This window comes from Procambarus clarkii, chromosome 45, assembly GCF_040958095.1.
Source record: "Procambarus clarkii isolate CNS0578487 chromosome 45, FALCON_Pclarkii_2.0, whole genome shotgun sequence".
Lineage (NCBI taxonomy): Eukaryota > Metazoa > Arthropoda > Malacostraca > Decapoda > Cambaridae > Procambarus > Procambarus clarkii.
In genome coordinates, this window is record NC_091194.1 from 19,577,870 (window position 1) to 19,598,427 (window position 20,558).

The 20,558-nt window shown below is 41.0% G+C and overlaps 1 protein-coding gene across 5 annotated transcripts in view; it reads right to left on the minus strand.

Moving 5' to 3' along the window:
* The window catches only part of LOC123769724 (histone-binding protein N1/N2), a 46,109-nt gene extending 25,857 nt beyond the window's left edge, over positions 1 to 20,252 (minus strand). For all 5 annotated transcript variants that reach the window (XM_045760941.2, XM_069301494.1, XM_045760939.2 and 2 more), the window contains exons 1-4: positions 20,018 to 20,252; positions 7,476 to 7,566; positions 664 to 799; positions 499 to 555 (exon numbers count right to left, since the gene is read on the minus strand). In XM_045760941.2, coding sequence (XP_045616897.1) covers positions 499 to 555; positions 664 to 799; positions 7,476 to 7,566; positions 20,018 to 20,082 — 349 coding nt within the window. In that variant the 5' untranslated portion in view covers positions 20,083 to 20,252. The remainder of the gene's footprint in view (positions 1 to 498; positions 556 to 663; positions 800 to 7,475; positions 7,567 to 20,017) is intronic.
* Between the last annotated feature and the right edge of the window lie 306 nt (positions 20,253 to 20,558).

The following is a 20,558-nucleotide window of genomic DNA, read 5'->3' on the forward strand; positions in this document are numbered from 1 at the left end:
AGTGTTCCGTCATTTTTACCACAGAGCAGTAGCAATGGTGGTTTGCAAAACAGCTCCCTTCCAGCTGTGCCAGGAAATGGTTTATCATCATGCAATATTAAGCATAAATATTGCATTATAGCGCAATACACGGCTCGCAGAACCGTGTACGTGTTATTAAACTTGTAAAGTGAAACTAGAAACTTAACCAACACTTGTTCACCCTTGAAACATAAGCCAGCAAGCTACCCATTTTTATGGGGACTCAAACCACAACCCCTTTCCCTACCACTCCCTCTTCACAAAATCTGAAGCTTTTTTTTTTTATCATGCAAATTATTTAAAACATTAACAAAAGATGTAAATTTTTATGATAGCTGCTCTTTAAGGGTAAATAACAACGGTTAACTTTAATCCTGAGAATAACAGTCCACTTCCCACTGGGAAATGGTCAACAAGTAAAACTTTTAACAGTAAATGCACAAAATTAAGGAGGTAAAGATTACACGCACTATTTACCTGTCGCTTTCTCTGCACTCTCTACCTGGGAATTATCCATGTCCTCACCTACAGGAACTGAAAAATCAGGATGAAAATGGCCACTTAACCACATTACACACCTCAATTAAAGAGTAAAGTTTAGATTTGTATTTCTTTTGTTTTCTGGCATAAACTTATTCTTACCTCCATCCAAGGCATTTCCCAATACTCCACTCTCTATACGAGCCATTTCCAACAAGGCTTTGCCATAGTGGAAATAGGCATCCCCACATTCTGGAGCAGTCTCTCCATATTCTTCTGCGAGATATCTACACGCTTCCTGAAATACAAAATTTATTATGAAACCTGGTATATAATTTTAATCTGAACACAGTCCACACTGAAGAGGAACAGCACAACAATATCAATTACTGTATAAAGATTATGGAAGGGCACCAGTGTGAAGCGCCAAGCCAGCCTGTACTCTTATTCCCCCTCTCAGCTCACCAGTCATTAAAACCAATTAACCCCCTGCACTCCGCACCTTTTAAAATAAAATTCCTGTGATGCAGCGAGAGAGAGAGAGAGAGAAAAAAAAAAAGCCTGGTCAAGGACTTTGTCGTGGGGACGTCAAGGCCCAAAATCAAAAAGACAGCCTCAATATAACCTCGAGTTCAAGGTAAGTTTTAATTTAAGAGCTACAGATTCTACAGGAAAGATGATTAGGTTGACTGTATCTGGACCTAAAAAAGGCTTGACATTGCCACAAGATGTTTTGGAAAAACATGCTGGAGGGATGACGGAGACTTCTGGCATGGATGAAAAAGTTTTATAGATGAGGGCAGTAATCAGAGGCAATGTATCTGACTGGAGGAATATTACTAGCCGAGTAACACAAGGTTCAGTTCTTGCACCAGTAATGTTACTCTTATATAAACGATCTACCAGTAGGAACAATTTTATGAACATGTTTGCAGATGATGCAAAGATACTGGAGAAGATAGAGAATTGGCATGGCCTTCAAATGGATTTAGATATAGTTAGTGCTTTGAGCAACATGTGCCAAACAAATTCAGAGAATAAATGTCATGTTATGGAATGTGGAGTCTGAGAAAATAGACTACACAACTTATAAATTATCTGGAAAGGAACTAAAAAATAAAGAAAGATCTAGGAGTGGTTTTGGATAGCAAACTGTAACCAAAGGAACAACGAACATTGTATTGCTTTCCAATTTCAGACTTAATTACATGGATGGTAAAAAACTGAAGAAACTGTTCATGACATGCGAGACCAAAAATGGAACATGCATCCTGCTTGATGGGGTTCTGGGAGTTTTTCTACTCCACAAGCCCTGCCCCGAGACCAGGCTCGACTTTTGAGAGTTCGGTCCACTAGGCTCTTGCTTGGAGTGGCCCTCAGGCCCATTATCCACCACAACCCGGTTGGTCCAGCACTGAGAATTATCTAGCTCTCTCCAAGATGTCCATGGTTGTTCCAACAATATTTCTTTTACTCGCTGAGAGGATGTTTAACAAACGTGGACCTCGTTTGTTTTCAGTGTTCTCTGACTGTGCCTTTGGCACCACTGCTCTTCACTGGTTCTATTCTGCATTTTCTTAACGTTCATAACTCTTTACTGTGTACATTTGGGACCTGGCCCTCCAGTATCTTCCATGTGTATATTTGATCTCTTCTCCTTTCTAGCGAGTACATTTGGAGAGCTTTGAGATGATCCCAATAATTTAGGTGCTTTATTGTGTCTATGTATGCCATATGTTCTCTGTATTCCCTCTATTTCAGCAATCTCTCCTGCTCTGAAGGGGGGGGGGGGGACCAAGTACTGAGCAGTACTCAAGATGGGACAGTACAAGTGATTTGTATAGTACAACCATTGTGATGGGATCCCTGGATTTGAAAGTTCGTAATCCATCCTATCATTTTTCTGGCTGATGCAATATTTACTTTGTTATGCTCCCTAAACATTAGGTCAGACATTATTCCCAAATCCTTTACATGCTGCTTTCCTACTCTGGGCACATTTGATTGTGTTTTGTACCCTGTATTATATTTGAGGTCCATTTTTACCATTCCTGAGTACCTGGAATTTATCACTTAAACATGTTATTCTGTTGCACGTCTAAAACTATTATTATTTGCTTGAAGTTTTTCCAATGTCTTCAGAAGTAATTTTCATAAATATTTGTGTCATCTGCAAATGATGATACAAAGCTGTACTTGTCTATATCTGATATGATAATAAAGAAAAGCAGGGGTGCAAGGACTGTACCCTGCTGTACAGAAGTTTTAACTGCACTTTGACTATTTTATACAGTCGACTTACTCTTCTGTTCAACAAAACAGTATACAGCGTCCTACTTTACCGGTTATTCCCATTGACCATTGTGTGTCATCACTTCATGGTCACATTTATCAAATGCATTTGCGAAGTCTGTGTATACCACATCTGCATTCCGTTTCTTCTAATGCCTCAGTGACTGTCGTAGTGGTCAAGTAGCTGGGAGAGGCACTATCTTCCCGCTCAAAATCCATGTTGGCCTGGATTGAAGGTCATTGGTCCCGGTGGCCACTCCAAGCAACTTTCTAGTAGACCAAACTCGCCAGGCTTGGGGAGTGGAGCTCCCAGAACCCCATCAACCAGGTATCAACTGGTGACTCGATTCCTAGTCACTCAAATACTTATTATGTGGGACGTTAGTGCAACTGATCTAAAATTCTTTGCCAATACTTAGCTCTCTTGTGTATAGGTGCTATGTCTTCCGCTTTTAGCAGATCTGGTATCTCCCGCGTCCAAGCTCTTCCTCCACACTAAACCGAGTGCCTGTGCTACTGGCACTTTGCATTTCTTTGTAAATATTAAATGCCATGAATCTGGCCCCAGAGCTAAGTGCATCGACATGTTTTCAATTTCTTTCTAAATCTGCCACACTCGTGTTGAAATCTGTTATATTTACAGGGGTTTGTATATCAGGCATAAAGAAGTTTTCTAGATCTTCCACATTCATGCTGTTTATTTGAGTGTTCAACCATGTTCTCGTACTGCTTTTTTAGGATTTCGCCAATTTCTGTTATCCTCTATGTATGATCCTTCACTCGTACAAATAGGTCCAATACTTTCAGTGGTTTTTGCTTCTGATTTTGCACGTGAAAAAATATTGGGTTTTTCTTTATTTCCTGAACTGCTTTCTGTTCTAGCTACCTTTTTTTTCAATCTGATACAAGCATTTCAATTTCTACTCTATTTCTTCAAACCCCATTTAAATTATTCCTACTTCATAGGGAAAGTCATGTCTGCTTAAGCATTTCGGTTATTTTTTCCTTTTGTAGTTTTGTACTAAGTTTCGACCTGTGATCCCTTATTCGTGTCCCACCCGTGCTGGAGAGAGTCTTTGTCCACCCTATCAATTCCCCCGAGAATTTTGTAGGTAGTTATGTCTCCCTTACTCTGTTTTCCAGGGACGTGAGGTTCAGCTCCTTGTACGTTGGCAAAGATGAATGAGGTTACTATTTCGGATAGTTTGACTGGGAGACTTTTTGGCAGGTCCATTATGCGTGGACTTCTTTCTGACCAGTGCCGATTGTTGTTGGGCAGTTCCCCGTCGTAGTTTCTTTTTGGCTTTTAACTGTATCCTATTCTGGTATGCAAGTTGGTCTGGCATCAAGTTCCATACATTCTCCATGTTCCCCTTTTTTGAAATCTCTTTTGGCTTTGTGTAAAAAAATTAATGAATTTGGAGGAAACGCAATATTTTGCTTGCCACTTTATGTAGCATTCCGTACCTTTCACGTGAAAGTATGGACAGCTGAGGTCATAGCATTGTGGCCTCGAGTGATGTTAGGCCCATGTCAGGATGGAAAAACTTTCATGTTGATCCAAAGACACGCCTTTCCTAAGCATATGACATTTTTGGGGGATGGTGGTAACTGCAGTCTAATACTCATTACCAGCATATCTACGTCTATATATGCCTTTTACATAAAATTTGTATAGGTCTGTCCTACTGGTCCGACTCACTATTGGGGACCGTTGGAGTGTCTACCTATCGAGCCATCAGTGCCGTCTTACATTTTCTAGTCTACTGTCGTCTGCATCCAGGAATACTGAATCAGTTTACAACTTCCCGAGTTTCTGCTTCGGTTTCCTCCCTGACTAGTCTCCAACCTTGGTCTATTAGAATTATTTTTCGTTTCTCAGTTTCTGGATGGTTAGTAGGCTTTCAATGAACGATGTTTTCCGGTCATGCGTCATGGTGTATAGCAGTTTTTTTAGGTTATGCCAAGATCGCAGGTCAATTTTATATACCCCAGAGCAAACGGCCAGCTCTCAAGTCCCGTGGTTTTACTCCTGTACAAGCCGAATGAAATTTATTCCTACATACACAACATTCAATTCCTGTTGCCTTTGACCAAGATTTTATTACAGTGGCCGCAAATTCGTGTTTACTACCATTTTGCCTGGTTTTGATGTGCGCTTGGAATAGGGTTGCCAGTCTTATATTTGCACAAATGCCAAGCTCTTACTTTTCTAATATTGCAAGTGGGTGTTTTACAACATTCAATATGCAAGACCAATTTAATTTGTCTGCTTGATGGGGTTCTGGGAGTTTTTCTACTCCCCCCCCCCAAGCCCAGCCCAAGGCCAGGCTTGAATTGCGAGAGCTTGGTCCACCAGGCTGTTGCTTGGAGCGGCCCACAGACGCACATACCCAACACAGCCTGGTTGGTTCGGTACTTTTTTTTTTAAATCTAGTTCTCTAAGATGTCTACGGTTGTTCCGGCAACCGTTCCCTTCACCTCAAATCCTACCCAGCTGTATGTCCCAGGGTATATTGTAGTACTGTTGATGGCAACCTGGAGTTTAGCAGGAGGTTTTACTCCCTGGCTGTTCCCTTAGGTCAGTCACCACCAGTGTGGAGGTGCAAGTTTCCTATTTGTTGTCCTTAGTATTTCAGTATTTAGTAGTCTTCATTATTTCTAATATTACAGTATATGTATATATTTAAATTTATATGCTTAACCCTTATGTGCAGGTACTTGTATGTAGAGGAGTTACTCCCAAGTCACTTTTGGGAGTGACAAAGATATGATCACTTGTTGATCGTAACCTTCCCCTCAGGTCTCTGGGTGGGGGATGTGTCCTGTTGCCACTTTGTTCTTAAACCATTAATGACTTATTGGCTGTATCCTGGCTTCCTCTATTGACTTATTTCTAGATTCACATTTTCATATTACAGTATAAATTCACAGTACTGTATATTCTCACCGAGGATGACTAACCCTGGTCACCTCGTGGCAAGTGTACACACATTCTCACTGAGGACGACTAACCCTGGTCACCTAGTGGCAAGTGTACACACATTCTCACTAAGGACGACTAACCCTGGTCACCTCGTGGCAAGTGTACACACATTCTCACTGAGGACGACTAACCCTGGTCACCTCGTGGCAAGTGTACACACATTCTCACTGAGGACGACTAACCCTGGTCACCTCGTGGCAAGTGTACACATTCAAGGGTATTGCCTTGTTTTGGCACTTTTACATCTCAACTTTTTCACATGGCAAGTGTACACACATTCCAACTTTGTTCTGTGTTACACTTCTGTTCAGATTTTTTTGGGGCAGGGAAATTCCTGCATGGGCCCTAAGCCTCTGGCTGGCGCACTAAGTGTTGCTTGTTTCTGTTTTACTTAGGCACTTTACTTTATGACTTATGGTAACTTCAGTAAGACTTTGTCCCATGTGTTAAATTCAACAGAGCAGAAGCTGTTAAAGTTGAAATCTTATTGGGTTTGTAACTGCACTCTGTTAGATAATGTTCCAGTGGGCTGTTGGGACCAAATATCAATTGTACGGTCCCCATATGTCAAGAAGCACATCAGTAAACTGGAAATGGTGTAAAGGCATGGTGCAAAATGGCTTCCAGAACTGAAAAATTAGACTTGTGGAGAGGCTAGAAGCATTAAACATGCTAAAACTAGAAGAAAAAGTATATGATCACTTTCAAAATAACGAATCTGCAAAATTAACAAATTCCTGAACCAGCAACTTCAAGAGCAAGATGACACATATTCAGCTAAGGAAACAAAGGTGCCAAAAAAATATATTTGAAAAGTTTTTTTGCAAACCGTTTTAGACGGTTGGAACAAGTAAGGTGGAGGAGGCCAAAAATAATCAGTAGTGTCAAAGCGTTACTTGACAAAGTACCGGGAAGACGGGACACCACAAGCATCTTCTTGAGGTTATCTTGAGATGATTTCGGGGCTTTAGTGTCCCCGCGGCCCGGTCCTCGACCAGGCCTCCACCCCCAGGAAGCAGCCCGTGACAGCTGACTAACACCCAGGTACCTATTTACTGCTAGGTAACGGGCATTTAGGGTGAAAGAAACTTTACCCATTTGTTTCTGCCTCGTGCGGGAATCGAACCCGCGCCACAGAATTACGAGTCCTGCGCGCTACCCACCAGGCTATGAGGCCCCCTTTAATTACACCTTTACATTGATGCCATGTAAACACCATGTTGCTAGTGGTGACTAGTATGACTGGTGGTGGTCAAGACAACTTGCACCAGCTTCAGTGGTCAGTGGAAAAACCGAAGTAAATTCTTTTCTGTAATCTACCAAATGTGATGGCTGGACAATGTTAATGCCTGACAATCTATTAAGTAGTTTTATTCAATGTGAATTTTATATAATCTTTGCCAAACCTTAAAAATTTGGCAACAATACTGCCTGTTCAGTTATTCTACAAACTATTTTAAAATAATTAAAGGCAACAGAGTGCAAAGTTATAATCAAACCTAGGCAAGATTTACCATCGCACATACATGTTTTAATATGTTTTTCCATGACTTATGATGTAAACTTTTGCTAACATGTGCCACTTTTAAATTTAGGGTTTGCAAAATGAGTTCTTGGACCAAACTCCACAAGGCTAAAAATGTGTTCAAGCTAATACAACACTACAAGGTTTGTCATCTAAAACTGACTCACGTACCTGTAGAGAGTTAACAGCAGACTGAATATCTCCAACAACCAAGTGCCTCTTTCCTTGAGCAAAATGATTTAGTGCAGCAGTAGCAGCATCTCTGAAAGAATTTTAATTTTTACCATCTTTATATTTGAAGATAAAATTTTATAAAACTAGAAATATTTGAAGACCTTTTTACACAGACAAGTGCCTTATTGGTTTGTTTAATGATTAAGAAAAATTTTAAAACTGTGGCCATTAAACCAGTTTTAATAAATTACCCCACAACTTTTTTTTTTTAGTTTTACCTTTGCCCAGGAAGCCAGCCTTCCTAGGTAATTTGTCCGTTGCCATATTTTTTGGTGTAAAAGCCGCACTCTCATAGGACGCAACACTATATTACAAGGATATTTTGTGGGGGGAAAAAAAAAACACCTTATTTCATCATACATTTATTGAAAGTGTTAGAAGTGGATTTTGTACCCCAACTTTTACCTCTAAATCAGCTGTCTAGTTTATTGAGCAAGAGAACTGCTATACAGAATGTGAAACATTTCTAGACATGATTTGTGTTGCCGCATCAGACCATTAAGGCCCAGGAGTGGAGCACCATCACAGCGCTCTGGTTTTGTTGTCATTCACGCATTGCAAATGGCTGGCAAGTGGATGAATGTTTAACCTTTAAACTTCCCAAGGCATATACAGTGGTACCTCAGTTTAAGAGTTTGATCCGTTCCTGGAGACAGCTTGTATTCTGAAAACTCTTAATCCGAAGCTAATTTCCCCACAAGAAATAATGTTAAATTAATTAATCCGTTCCTGACTACCCAAAAACATCATTTCAAACTAAATTTTATACCTAATTCATCTAAATAAACCTACAAAACTATGTTCAAGTTATTACTTAACACTTTCGCGCTTAGGATTATCCATGAGTCATCACCGTATTTTCTTACGTTTCCGCATAACAGACAACGCCTGTAGTCCATCGAAAAAATATTTGTATAAAATCCATTTATTATCCGATCAACTTGGGAATAGTATACAAATGTTTGCCATGAAATTTACGTTTTCTCTAATAGCCGAACAGCTTATAAAAGAAAACGGTGTGGCAGTGAATCATCGTGGTAAAACAATTGTATTATTGACACGACGAGTGTAATCGACGTAGTTTTTATATGTGTTGCCGGTCGAACGCATCCTTATGTGACCTTTAATACTTATGTTCTTATAGAACATTCTATTGCGAGCACATTGGTACAAAAATGAAATACATACATCGACAAATAATGTCAGGACAGTGAATTGAATATACACTTTTCAAAGCGAGTTTCGCCGATATGCTGCCGCGGGTAACACTTCGGCCACTTCCCACATTGTTTTGGGTGGGCTACGACATTGAATCTATATTTATATGCATATGTTCGTGTAGAGAATTTTATTGCGATTCCAATGATACCACAATTAGCGATGTAGGACAACTGTAGGCTTCGCAACCATTAAGAGAGTGGAAACATTTTGTTGCTGTTTGGCGCTCTCGGCGAGTGATCTGCATAGTTTTTTATTTGGTGTTGATAGTCCTTATGCTTGGGCGGCATTTTATAGGTATGCTCTTATAGACAATTTCATTGCGAACACAGTGATACCAAATTTAAATACGTGCGCCTTCAATTATTGTCAGGACAGTCAAAAGTGTGTACACTTTTCGGTCTTACCGCGTAGGCGCGCGAAGTGCCGAAAGCATCTAGGGTATTTTTTTTTTTTGAGCGCCGAGAGTGCGAAAGTGTTAACTTGCTGACGACTGCTGTTGGCGTATAGAAGATGGTGAGGAGGGAGAAGAGGTGTTACTGTTTGGAAAGGGAGTCTCCTTCCATTATAACATCAGGCAGTGAGGACTTCACTGGTGTGCACACACTGGCACGTTTTGCCTGCATACCACCAAGACTTGCTTGTCTTACTAAGAATCTGTCTTAAAGACTTTTTTCTTTACATTTTAATACTTGTCTGTAGTAAGACATTATATTGTTATTTAAAAGGTCAATGCAACGGCCTGCTACAGCTTTATCTGGGCGAGTTTTTTCAACAAAACTTTGCAATTCCCATACTTCACACATTTTCTTAACACTTTAGCATTATCACGGCGCTCGAGAGCGTTACCACTTTTTGTGTTGAGGTCGCACAGCAGACTCGCTCACGAGTCACAAAAAATATTACTATAACTTATGCGATCGACTTTGGGATAGTTTGAAATGTCCGCCATAAAATTTCCGTTTTTTCTAATAACCGCATAGCTTATTTGGGAGAACGGCATAGCATTGCACCATCGAGGCAAGACCATTGTATTGTTGACAAGTGTAATAGACGTAGTTTTTTATTTGGTGCCGGTCTAACGCATCCTTGTGTGACATTTTATACTCGTGTTCTTCTAGAACATTATATTGCGAACACATTGGTACAAAAATGAAATACGTACAGTGGCACCTCGACATACGATTGCCCCCTACTCTGGAAGTTACCCTACTTACGATAATTTCGAGCTACGATGTAAATTTCATCAAAAAATGCGACTACATCCGATGGTGTCGTCGACTTCCAATATGTGTTGGTACACTGTTCGGGTCGACCGAGCGCGTGGTTACCAGTCACGCGGCCAACCTGCCTCAGTTTACTACAGCTGCCCACTTAGTGACGATCGCGCCTTTAAGAAATTCCGCTTTTGTGGTGATTTTTTGCATTTTGAACATTATAGTAATTATTATATAACACGCCATGAGTCCCAGGAAAGTCAGTGGCAAGGCTCAACATATTAAAACCCACGTAAGGATGACCATAGAGCAGAAACAAGAGTACAGAATGTCTCTTCCTCAACAATTAAGAAAATGTGTGCAGCATGGGAAGAATTGCAAACCTTTGCCAAAACGACTCGCTCAAATCAAGCTGCAGTAGGTCGTTGCCTTAACCTATTCAATGACACTGATGCATCATTACAGACAAATATTAAAATGAAGGGAAAAACAAATGTCTCTTGACAAATTTGTAGCGAGACAAGCACTGAACCACAACCAGGTCCTAGTGGTATTCAGGCAAAACGTAGGAGAGTACCACAGAGAAAACATCACTGACTGATGTGATAATGGAAGGGGACTCCCCTTACCAAACAGTAACAACTCTCCTCCTCCCCCCTCATCACCATCTTCCATACACCATCAAGAGCCCTCCATAAAGGTAAGACACTTTGGTACTGTATTGTAGTTAGAAAAAAACATTGTATTCAGTATTAAATGTATTTGTATGTTAATATTTTAGAGGGTGGGGAACGGATTAACTCAATTCCCTTTAATTCTTATGGGAAAAATCGCTTCGACTTACGATCCGTCTCTGGGAACAGATTAGCATCCTAAGTCGAGGCCCCATTGTATATAGAAATAATTGAAAATATATTTGTGGCAACTCGCAGTGCTTGGATGGCTCAGGCATCAGTGTCTGGGAGCTTCATGCACAGGCGACCAGCCTCTGATGAGGTCACAGTGCACCTTGTCCACATCCACACATCTAGTGGAATTTGGCATTTTTACAGACATGTTCAGGGAAGGGCTTTATTTTATACGCACAGGGGAATGTGTCAAACTCTGTGCATAACAGTGGTTAAAGGTTCTATGAGAATAATAAGCTAACATTGTTCAAGAAATCTGGCAAACTATATGCAGCTTTTAAGGAGGGCACAATACAAACAAGACTAACAGCATTCATGTAGTAGCAAAATTCACAGTAACAGGAAAACAGTACGACATTAGGAAAATTGGTTACATAAGTGAATAAGGCAGTTCTTAGTTTCTCAAGCTGGGCTGAAGTATAATTCTTAATCCTCGAGTAAGGTCATTCCAATTTAGGCCCCCTTGATTTGCTGAACATTTTGTCTTGGTCCAGTTGCATTCTTTGAATACTGTACCAAGATTCATGCCTCAATTGCCAAAGTGTAGTTACAGGATGAGAGCTACACTCGTGGTGTCCCATCTTCCCAGCATTCTTTGTCATAACGCTTTGAAATTACCAATGGTTTTGGCCTTCACCACCTTAACTTGTCAACCATCTACCACTATTTACAAGAGCGAATTTTCAGCTTTTGATTCGTTAGTTTAAATCTATGACCTCTTGTTCTTCAAGTTCCAGGTCTCAGGAATTCTTCCCTATCAATTTCGGCAATTCCTTTTACCATTTTCTACATAGTGATCTATCTTGAGATGATTTTGGGGCTTGCATCCCTACAGCCCAGTCCTTGACCAGGCCTCTTTGTAACACCCCAGGAAGCAGCCCATAGCAGCTGCCTAACTCCCAGGTTCCCATTTACTGCTAAGTAACAGGAGCATCAGGGTGAAAAAAACTGCCCATTTGTTTCCGCCTCCACTGGGGATTGAACCCGGAACCTCAGGATTATGAATCTGAAGCACTGTCCACTTGGCTGTCAGGCCCCCTTCATATCGCCTTTTCTATGTTTAGTTTTTGCATATTTAATGCATCTAACCTCTCCTTGTAGCTTTAGTCCTTCAGTTCTGGGAGCCACTTAGTGGCATGTCTTTGCCCCTTTTCAAATTTATGCGCTGGTTAAGATATGGGCACCAAACTGCTGCATATTCCAGCTTTGGCCTAACAAAGGTTGTGAACAATTTTTAGTATTTCTCCATCCATGTATTTAATAGCAATTTTGAAGTTAGAAAATGTAACGGGTTCCTTGCACAATGTTCTTTATGCAATCCTCAAGCAATAGTTTTTTTTTATCTAGAACCACTCCCTAGATCTATCAATTCTTTAAAGATTTCTCACATAATTTATAGGTTGTGCAGTCTGTTCGAAGCCACATTTCATAACATGGCATTTATTAACATTAAATTCCATTTGTCAAGTGGTGCTACAAATACTTTTTTTTCCAGGTCCCTTCTTGAAGGGCATGACAATCATGTAAGTTTCTTATCTTCCCTATTATCTTAGCATCAGCAAACGTTCATATAATTCTGTATACCAACTGGTAGATCATTTATGTAGACAATGAACATTACTGGTGCAAGAACTGAACCCTGTGGTACTCCACTTGTGACATTTCTCCAGTCCAATACATTGCCTCCAATTACTGCCCTCATTTTTCTATTAGAAAATTTCATAGATGTTAGAAGCTTACCTGTTACCCCCTCCTATGTGTTTTTTTTTTAGAGTTTGGTCCACCAGGGTGTTGCTTGGAGCAGCCCACAGGCCCACATACCCAGCACAGCCCGACTGGTTCGGTACTCCTTTGAGAAAAGTCTAGTTTTCTCTTGAAAATGTCCAGTGTTGTTCTGGCAATATTTCTGATAGTCGCTGGTAGGAACGTTGAACAGCCGTGGACCTGATGTTTATACATTGTTCTGTACCTATGGCACCCTTGCTCTTCACTTGTTCTATTCTGCATTTTCTTCCATGTCATTCACTCCAGTATTACTGTATGTTATTTTACTGTGTAGATTTGGGACCTGGCCCTCTAGTATTTTTCATGTGTATATTATTTGGTATTTCTCTTGTCTCCTTTCTAGCGAGTACATTTGGAGAGCTTCGAGACTATCCCAATAATTTAGATGCTTTATCTCTTCTATGCGTGCCATACATGTTCTCTGTATTCCCTCTATTTCAGCAATCTCTCCTGCTCTGAAGGGGGAAGCAATTACTGAGCAGTACTCAAGACAGGACAACGAAAGTGGTTTGACGAGTACAACCATTGTGATGGGATCTCTGTATTTGAAGGTTCTCGTAATCCATCGTATCATTTTTCTGGCCGAGGCAATATTTGCTTTGTTATGCTCCCTAAACGTTATGTCGCTGGACATCATTATTCCCAAATCCTTGACATGCTAGTAGGAAAGTTCCTACTATGGGTAGATTCGATTCCATGGTATGCAAGTTAGGGACACTGACCTGTAGTTCATCAGCACACCTTCATTCTTGTATAATAGGACTACATTTACACTTCCAAATCTTGCCCAGTTCCTGTTACCAGTGACTTTTTATACACCGTTGAGTGGTAGGCATAGTGCTTCTGCTCCATCTTAGGTACCCATGCTGAGATTCAGTCTGGGCCAACAGCCTTTGCCACATCCAATTCAAACAAATGCTTCCTTACCTCCCCACTGGTAATCAAACTACTCCGGTGGTGCCTGTTTGGATATTCCCTCTTGGTTTAGTAAGTTCTCCTTGCTCTATTGTGAAGACCACCTGGAATCATTTTTAATAAACCTGTTTGCTCGTGTCCTCTATCATTACCTGTTCCATCACAGTTTTCCTTCTGATGTGGCGATGTGGCAATATGAGTTGTATCTGCTCAATTTGATATTTAATTTTTATACTGTTGTGCTGCTTCTCTTCACACCCTGAGGTACTCATTCCTGGCCCTCTGGTATCTTCCTCTACTTTTTGGTGTCCTTTGTCCATTGTATATGACGGGGCCAAAGCCCTTCATATACTGTACATTGTTAAAAGCATAATCTTATTAATATAAGAGCAACCAATGTTTTTCAAATATGCTTAGTCTTTTCCAGTACAGTATAGTGGAACCTCTTCAACTGCCCCTCTTTGAATTCTTCGGTTCTCAAGCTCAATTTCTTTGAAAAATTCGACTGTATTCGAGGTTTGTCTCAGTGCTCGAGTTTGTTGATGGAGTACACTGTGGTGCGCATCAGTTTACCAGTGTCTCCCACCTAGTGATGACCACGCTTTAATTCTTCGTGAAGAATTTCACTTTTTTTTTTTGTTTTTGAACAAGTTCTTACTATATATCACAATGGATTCTAGCAGTCAGTGGTAAAGTTCAACAAAAGAAAATAGTTGAGGATGACAAAGGAAAAAAACAAATTCATGGCAAGTGTGCTGTCTCACTACAGACAAGTGTTAAAATGTAGGGAAAAACAAGTGTTTAAAGACATTCTTAGTAAGACAAGCAGGCAGTGTGCCACCAGGTCCTAGTGGTATGCCTGCAAAACTTAAGAGTATCCTAAAAATGTCCTCACTGCTGTTATAATGGAAGGGGGACTCCCAAGCACTAACACCTCTCCTCTTCCCCCCCCCTTTCTCACTGACTGCCATATGCAAACAAGATTCCTCAATAAAGATACTGTAGCACAAAATATTAGTATGTACAGTATAAAATGTATTTTTAAGTTAATATTTTTGGGGTGTGGAATAGATAATTCAACTTACATTACGGTTTCTTATGGAAAACGGTTTCGGTTTTCAAATTTTTGGTTTTCGAACCATCTCTGGGAAAGGATTAAATTTGAAAATCAAGGTATAATGGTACCTTGGGTTACGAACTTCCCTGTACGTATATGAACTTTCCAGGTTACGAGCCCGATTTGTTCGGAAAATTTGAATCAGGATAAGAACTTTGCATCGGGATACGAGTTTGTCTATACGCATTCGGCCGACCAAGCGAGTGGTGGCACGGCAATCGCTCCTCGGTTTAACAGTGCCTCGCACCCAGTGACTATTCAGCCAGAATTCTTCACAAGAATTTACAAGTTTGTCAGATTTTTGGCCATTTGAGCATAAAAGTTTATTACATATCTCGCCATGGGTCCCAAGAAAGCCAGTGGTAAGGTTCAAGGCAAGAAATCCCATGCGAGAATGACAATTGAGGAAAAACAAGATCATTCGTAAGCATGAAAATGGAACTCTTGTTGTTGAACTAGCTAGGCAGTACAACAAATCCATGTCAACGATATGCACTGTACTCGCCAAGAAAAAAGGGACACGAGTGCTAAAGTGGCAAAAGGCATATCAACAATCACAAAACAAAGACTACAAATACTTGAGGATGTGGGCAAAAAGTTATTAAGAAAAGGAGGGATGTCATGTTCATAACGAACAGCAGCACCAGTTTGTATGCGCTGCGTTTCAAACGCCAGCAGTATGTAAACAGAGCGTACAAGACACCCGCCAAGCTTGGGACACTGCTAGTCATGTATCTTTATAAGTATTAAAGTCAGTAACCAAGCAACGGCTTTATATCAACCCTACAACCAAGACTTCCCCAACAACACAATTTTGATACACAACAAGGAGTTAGCGGGTGATAGTGTTTCAGAGGCCATCATTTGTGATAAAGCCAGCGTATTGCACGAAGACCTTATAAAGAAAACCCCTGGAGTGAGTGCAGATACGAAAGACTACGGCAAGCCGGGGATGGTTTGACAAATTTTGAAAAAGTGGTATTCATAGTGTTGCAAGGCATGGGGAGGCTGCCAGCTCAAACCAGCAACTGAAAGATTTTTTGAAAAATTTAAAGAGTTTGTAGACTGAGGGATACCTACCACAAGTGTTTAATTGTGATGAGACAACTTCTGGAAAAGATTGCTTAACAGGACATACATTACTAAGGAGAAATCATTGCCCAGACAAGCCTATGAATGATAGGTTTATGTTTGTGCTGTGTGGAAATGCGAGTGGCGATTTGAAAATTAAACCCTTGCTCGTGTATCATTCTGAAAATCCAAGGGTTTTGAAAAGTATTTTCAAACAAATTTGTGTGATGTGGAGGGCTAATAAATAAGACATGGGTGACTAGGATTTTTTTTTTTTTTTAAGGAGTGGGTGAATGATGTGGTGTGCCCTGCCATTCAAAAATATCTGCAGGAGAAAAGTTTGCCACTCAAGGCCCTGCTTCTCCTCAACAATGCTCCTGCTCATCCTCTAGGCTTGGAAGATGCATTGTTGAACATATATAATTTTCTCATAGTAAAGCTCCCTCCTAACCACTTCTAATTCAGCCTATGGACCAGAAAATCACAGCGAATTTTAAGAAACTTTATGAAAGGGCACTTTTCTGGAAATGTTTTTAAGTGACAAGCCATAAACCTCAACCTGAAAGAGTTCTAGAAACACCATTTTAACATTTGTAGTTCTTTAAAACTCTGACAAAGCCTGGCAAGAGGCAACTCAAAGAACCCTGATCTCTGGCTGGAGAAAATTGTGGCCTGAATGTGCCAGAACTAGACTGAGGGGTTTGAGCCTGGAAATGATGCGCCTATTGTTGAGGAAATTGTTACTCTGGACCAGAAAATGGGCTTGGAATTGGGTGGTGGAGGAGTTGTAAGAACAACGAAGAACTGACCACCAAAGAACTCCAAGCCCTTGAAAAGGAGCAGCAACAAGAGGCAGCTAAGGATATTTCTTCAGAGGAGGATGAGGTAGAAGAGACTCACTCTTCCACAACAATTAGGAAGTGGTGTCAGATGTGGGAAGAAATGCAAACTTATTGAAAAGATTCCTCCAGAGAAAGCTGTAGTAGGCCGATGCATTAATCTTTTCAATGACAATGTGATGCCTCACTACAGACAAATGTTGCGAAGGGAAAAAAATCTTCAATGGAACATTTCCTTGAGAAAAGTGAGAAATTCAAGCAGCGAGCCCCTAACCAGGACCTAGTGGTATGCAGGCAAAACATGCCAGAGTACACTCCAGAGAAATCTTTACTGTGATGTTATAATGGAAGGGTACTTCTCTTCCAAACAGTAATACCTCTCCTCCTCACCATCTTCTATATGCCAACAGGAGTCATCAGCAAGGGTAAGTAGTAACTAACATTTGTCGTGTAAATTTGGGTGAATTAGGTATAAAATTGACTTTGAAGTGAAGGTTTTGGGGAGTCAGGAATGGATTAATGTCCCATTATTTCTCATGGGGAAATTGGCTTCGGTTTACGAATTTTCAGGTTACGTACCGTCTCTAGGAACGGATTAAATTCTTAAACCGAGGTACCCTTGTACTACTGTATTTGAAGCCATGTACAGTGGAAAGGATTTTTACAGTGTTCCATCAACACTACACAGTACTGTATCTTACAAGTCCTATCTTAAGTTGGACAATGTAATAGTCTTAAAAGTTAGTATAAATGGACTAGTTAAAATTTAAGTTGTACCTGGAGGCCTGGTCGAGGACCGGGCCGTGGAGACGCCAAGTCCCGAAATCAAGGTAACAAGGTAACCTCAAGGTACCCTGAGGGTCTGCCCTTGGACCTTTGGTGTTTGATACCAACAATCAAGATACAGGAATAAACAGCAACCTTTAATTTTTTTTAAATTTTGCCCCGAGGGGCGAGTTTATTGGGCAGCGCCACTCATCTTGAGTGAACATACCGCCATAGCAGTCAACCTTTAATTTTTACAGACTACAAAAATAAGGCAGGAAAAATTTTCTGCCCTATTTTTTTGACCGTCCTCTCCTGAAATCAGGGTTTTCCAACTGCTTCAACTTCATTTTCATTCAGATTAAAGGCATGGCATACTATTCCCAAAAGAACATTGTTACTTGTGACCATGTCCAGGTCACAAACCTGGACAAAACCATGACTTCAGTGTGTAGGGTATGTGGTGATACAATGATTCTTTCCTTCCACACATTGTACCTGAATGTGGTTCTGGGAGTAATTTACTCCAAGCCCAGCCCGGGGCCAGGCTTTACTTGTGAGCTCCGTCCAACAGGCTGTTGCTTTGATAGGCCAACAGGCCCACATCCACAACAGCCCAGTTGATTTGGTACTTCTTTGGAAAACTAGTTCTCCATGTCCACAGTTCCAGGAATATGTCTTATACTCGCTGGGAGGATGTTCTCCGGGAGTGGAGAACCGTGGACCTCTGATGTCTATACAGTGTTCTGTGCTTATGGCACCTTTGCTCTTCACTTTCTATTCTGCATTTTCTTTCCATATTTCCAGTGTGTTATTTTACCATGTAGATTTGGGACCTGGGCCCCCAGTATTTTCCACGTGTAAATTTTACACACCTCTCGTCTCCTTGCTAGAGTACTTATTTGCAGAGCTTTGAGACTATCCCAATAATTTAGGTGCTTTATTGCATCTATGCCATATGTTTTATGTATTCCCTCTTTCAGCAATCTATCCTGCTCTGAAGGGGAACCATGTACCGAGCAGTACTCAAGATGGGACAGCACAAGCGATTTTAATAGTACAGTACAACCATTGTGATGGGATCCCTGGATTTAAAGGTTTTCATAATCCATCCTATTTTTCTGGCTGACAATACTTGCTTGGTTATGCTCCCTAATCATTAGGTTGTCAGACATTGTTCCCAGATCCTTTACATGCTGCTTTCTAACTGCAGGCAGATTTGATTGTTTTGTTCACTAGTGTACAGTATTTTCATATATTACTTAACACTAGACTAAGGTGGGGTACCATGATCAAAGATATGAACCTACTACTACTTATGCAAAGGTGTTCAATTTGGTACAGTAAAGTTTGAAAAACCTTGTGCAATATTTATGGCACCTATTACATGTAGTAACATAAGGCCAAAGATAAAAGCTTGTACACAGTACAAGAACTGGTTTTATCTAGGACAAGCCCACGTACACATTTCATGGTGGCATCAAGACAAAGATGCAACCTCAAATTAGTTGCCTAACACCCAGTTGTATATACTGCTAGCTGAATAATCTAGAAATCAAAAGCCATCCCCGTGGCATAGTGGTAAACCGCTCACCCCGCGCTGTTATGAATGTTACTAGGGAAATGTGATATGATTTAAAGTTATTTTCTGGGTTTTATATGTATGATGCACTTAGATATTTACATCCACAGCTTTTATAACAAAACACAAGTGAACAAAGTGTCAGCAAAGTGTAGCACCGAGTGTTGACATACCAGACGCAGCCTTCCAGATGCCTCCACTTAGTGAAACTACTGTATATATTCACCTAGTGTTTCTTAAACCATGCAAATTGGTAATAAAAAATTTTGTGCAGAGGCAGATATGACCATTTCTTCCTCACTGAAGGTTAAATAATTGAATGCTGGTAGGCTGTAGCACAGTGGTCAAGGTAGGCTGATCAACTGTTCCATGGTGGCATTTCCAGGAATTGTGAAGGTTATTTGGCACCCCGTGCATCTCCCTCTACACTAAACCCACCACACAACCTCTGGCTTGCACTCCCCCCCCCCCCTCACCACCACCATACTGGTAACCAGCCTCAAGACAAGTAAATCTTCCAACAATGAGACACCACTAAGCATACTAGTGGCCAGGTTGTCACGGGTAAGGAAGGCCAATATTTAAATTAAGCTCTTGCAAATATGGTTTTAAGACAGATTTAGAGAGCTTTTTTCAGGGGTCTTTACAGCTTATGAAACTTACTCGGTACTCAAGTTACACAGCGAGCTGTGAAGAATTTCGAAATCTGGAAAGCCAAATGGCTTTCCAGATTTCGAAATTCTTCACAGCTCGCTGTGTGTAGTGTGGAGCCCCTTGTACTACCCGCCGTTACCCACACCAGGCCCCCCCCCACACCGCCCAGGGAAGGACTCCTTCAGGAGAGACACCTTACTACATGTAATACACAGGCCACAAGCGGCGTACACGTCAGGCATCACCAGGGACCAGACCCCACACGCCCTGGCCTACACCCCCCCCCTCCCCGTCCCCCACATTACACGTCCCCACCACTACCCGTCTACCTGTAACCCGTCTACCCGTCCCGCACACTACCCGTCTACCAGGACAGGCGCCGCGGGCCGCAGCGGAACAAACACTCACATTTCCTTCTTGGAGGGCGAGCTCTTGGGGCTGGCACTAACAGTCTTACTGGGCGACGCAGACATGGTGGTGGCGCGAGGTGTGAGCTACCAGGTGGTGGGTGTCAGGGGCGTGTGGACGCGCAACAGTCAGGGCCTCACCTGCCTCACCTCGCCTCCACCAGCAACAACAACTCCCGCCAACTCCGGCACGTCCTCTTCACACTTTTTCCCGCGTATTCCGCCATTGTTCGCCTGACGTCATACTCTCCACTATATTATTTTGGTCTTACTTTTTACACTTTTCTAAATGTCTAAAATTGTATTTAATCTAATTATATAATACAATTCATCATTAATGTAAAATTGTGACAATCTCTTTAGTATCGATTAAGATTTTTAAATTTGAACTTATCACAGAAAATGTGTACATTTATTTAATGAGGGACTACGATAATTTTTGTTGGCTCGCTGTTTGCTTCAATATCATGTTAGACATTAATAATTAATGTGTATTAAGGCTCTGTTCAATTTTTTTAAGGAAACGGCTCTAATATATACCA